The sequence below is a fragment of the Myotis brandtii genome, unplaced genomic scaffold (assembly GCF_000412655.1).
Source record: "Myotis brandtii unplaced genomic scaffold, ASM41265v1 scaffold986, whole genome shotgun sequence".
Classification (NCBI taxonomy): domain Eukaryota; kingdom Metazoa; phylum Chordata; class Mammalia; order Chiroptera; family Vespertilionidae; genus Myotis; species Myotis brandtii.
In genome coordinates this window covers 2528469-2529025 of record NW_005372102.1, presented here as the reverse complement: position 1 = coordinate 2529025, position 557 = coordinate 2528469, and the positions used below count along the sequence as shown (strand labels likewise).

Genomic DNA, 557 nt, shown 5'->3' with positions numbered 1-557 from the left:
GGCTGGCGAGGCTGGAGTGGGGGCATGGCCCGCCATGGCACTCATGCATCTGCTCCTCCCACAGGAAGGTCATGGACGGGTACGAGAGCTTCATGTACCAGGCGATGGGTAAGTGTGCGGCCCCCAAACCCCCCTTTCTAGCAGCAGCTCCCCCCTCGGTGCCGCAGCCCCCAGCGGAGAGCAGCCAAGGCCAGTGCGGAAGCAGCTGGGGTCCAGGCGACCGGGTCAGGCTGTAGGGCTGGTGCTCACGGTTCCCAAATTGGCCAGAACCCGAGCCAGCAGTTGGGACCACAGGGAACGGGTGGGGTCCTCCCACGGCGTGTCCAGCTTCACTCTGTGGGCATCGGCTCTGGGTGTGTCTGGCTGGGGGTGGGAGCACCCTGCCTCTCCCCAGGCCAGGGACTCAGGTTCCAGAGGCCCCAACTGTGGGGACAGGTGTCACCACGGCTCTGCTGTCGGGCCCTGGGTTCCTGTCTGCACCTTGGGTCCTGGGACCTGGTATTGAGGAGGTGCTGTGCTCGGGGCACTTGGGCCCCAGGTCTTGCTGGGGCGGGGGG

General features: G+C 67.0%; 1 protein-coding gene across 1 annotated transcript in view; it reads left to right on the top strand.

The window, feature by feature from the left end:
• TACC3 (transforming, acidic coiled-coil containing protein 3) overlaps positions 1–557 on the top strand; it is a 10090-nt gene that overhangs the window by 7614 nt on the left and 1919 nt on the right. The window contains exon 11 of the mRNA XM_014533506.1: positions 65–108. Within this exon, the coding sequence (XP_014388992.1) occupies positions 65–108 (44 nt within the window). The remainder of the gene's footprint in view (positions 1–64; positions 109–557) is intronic.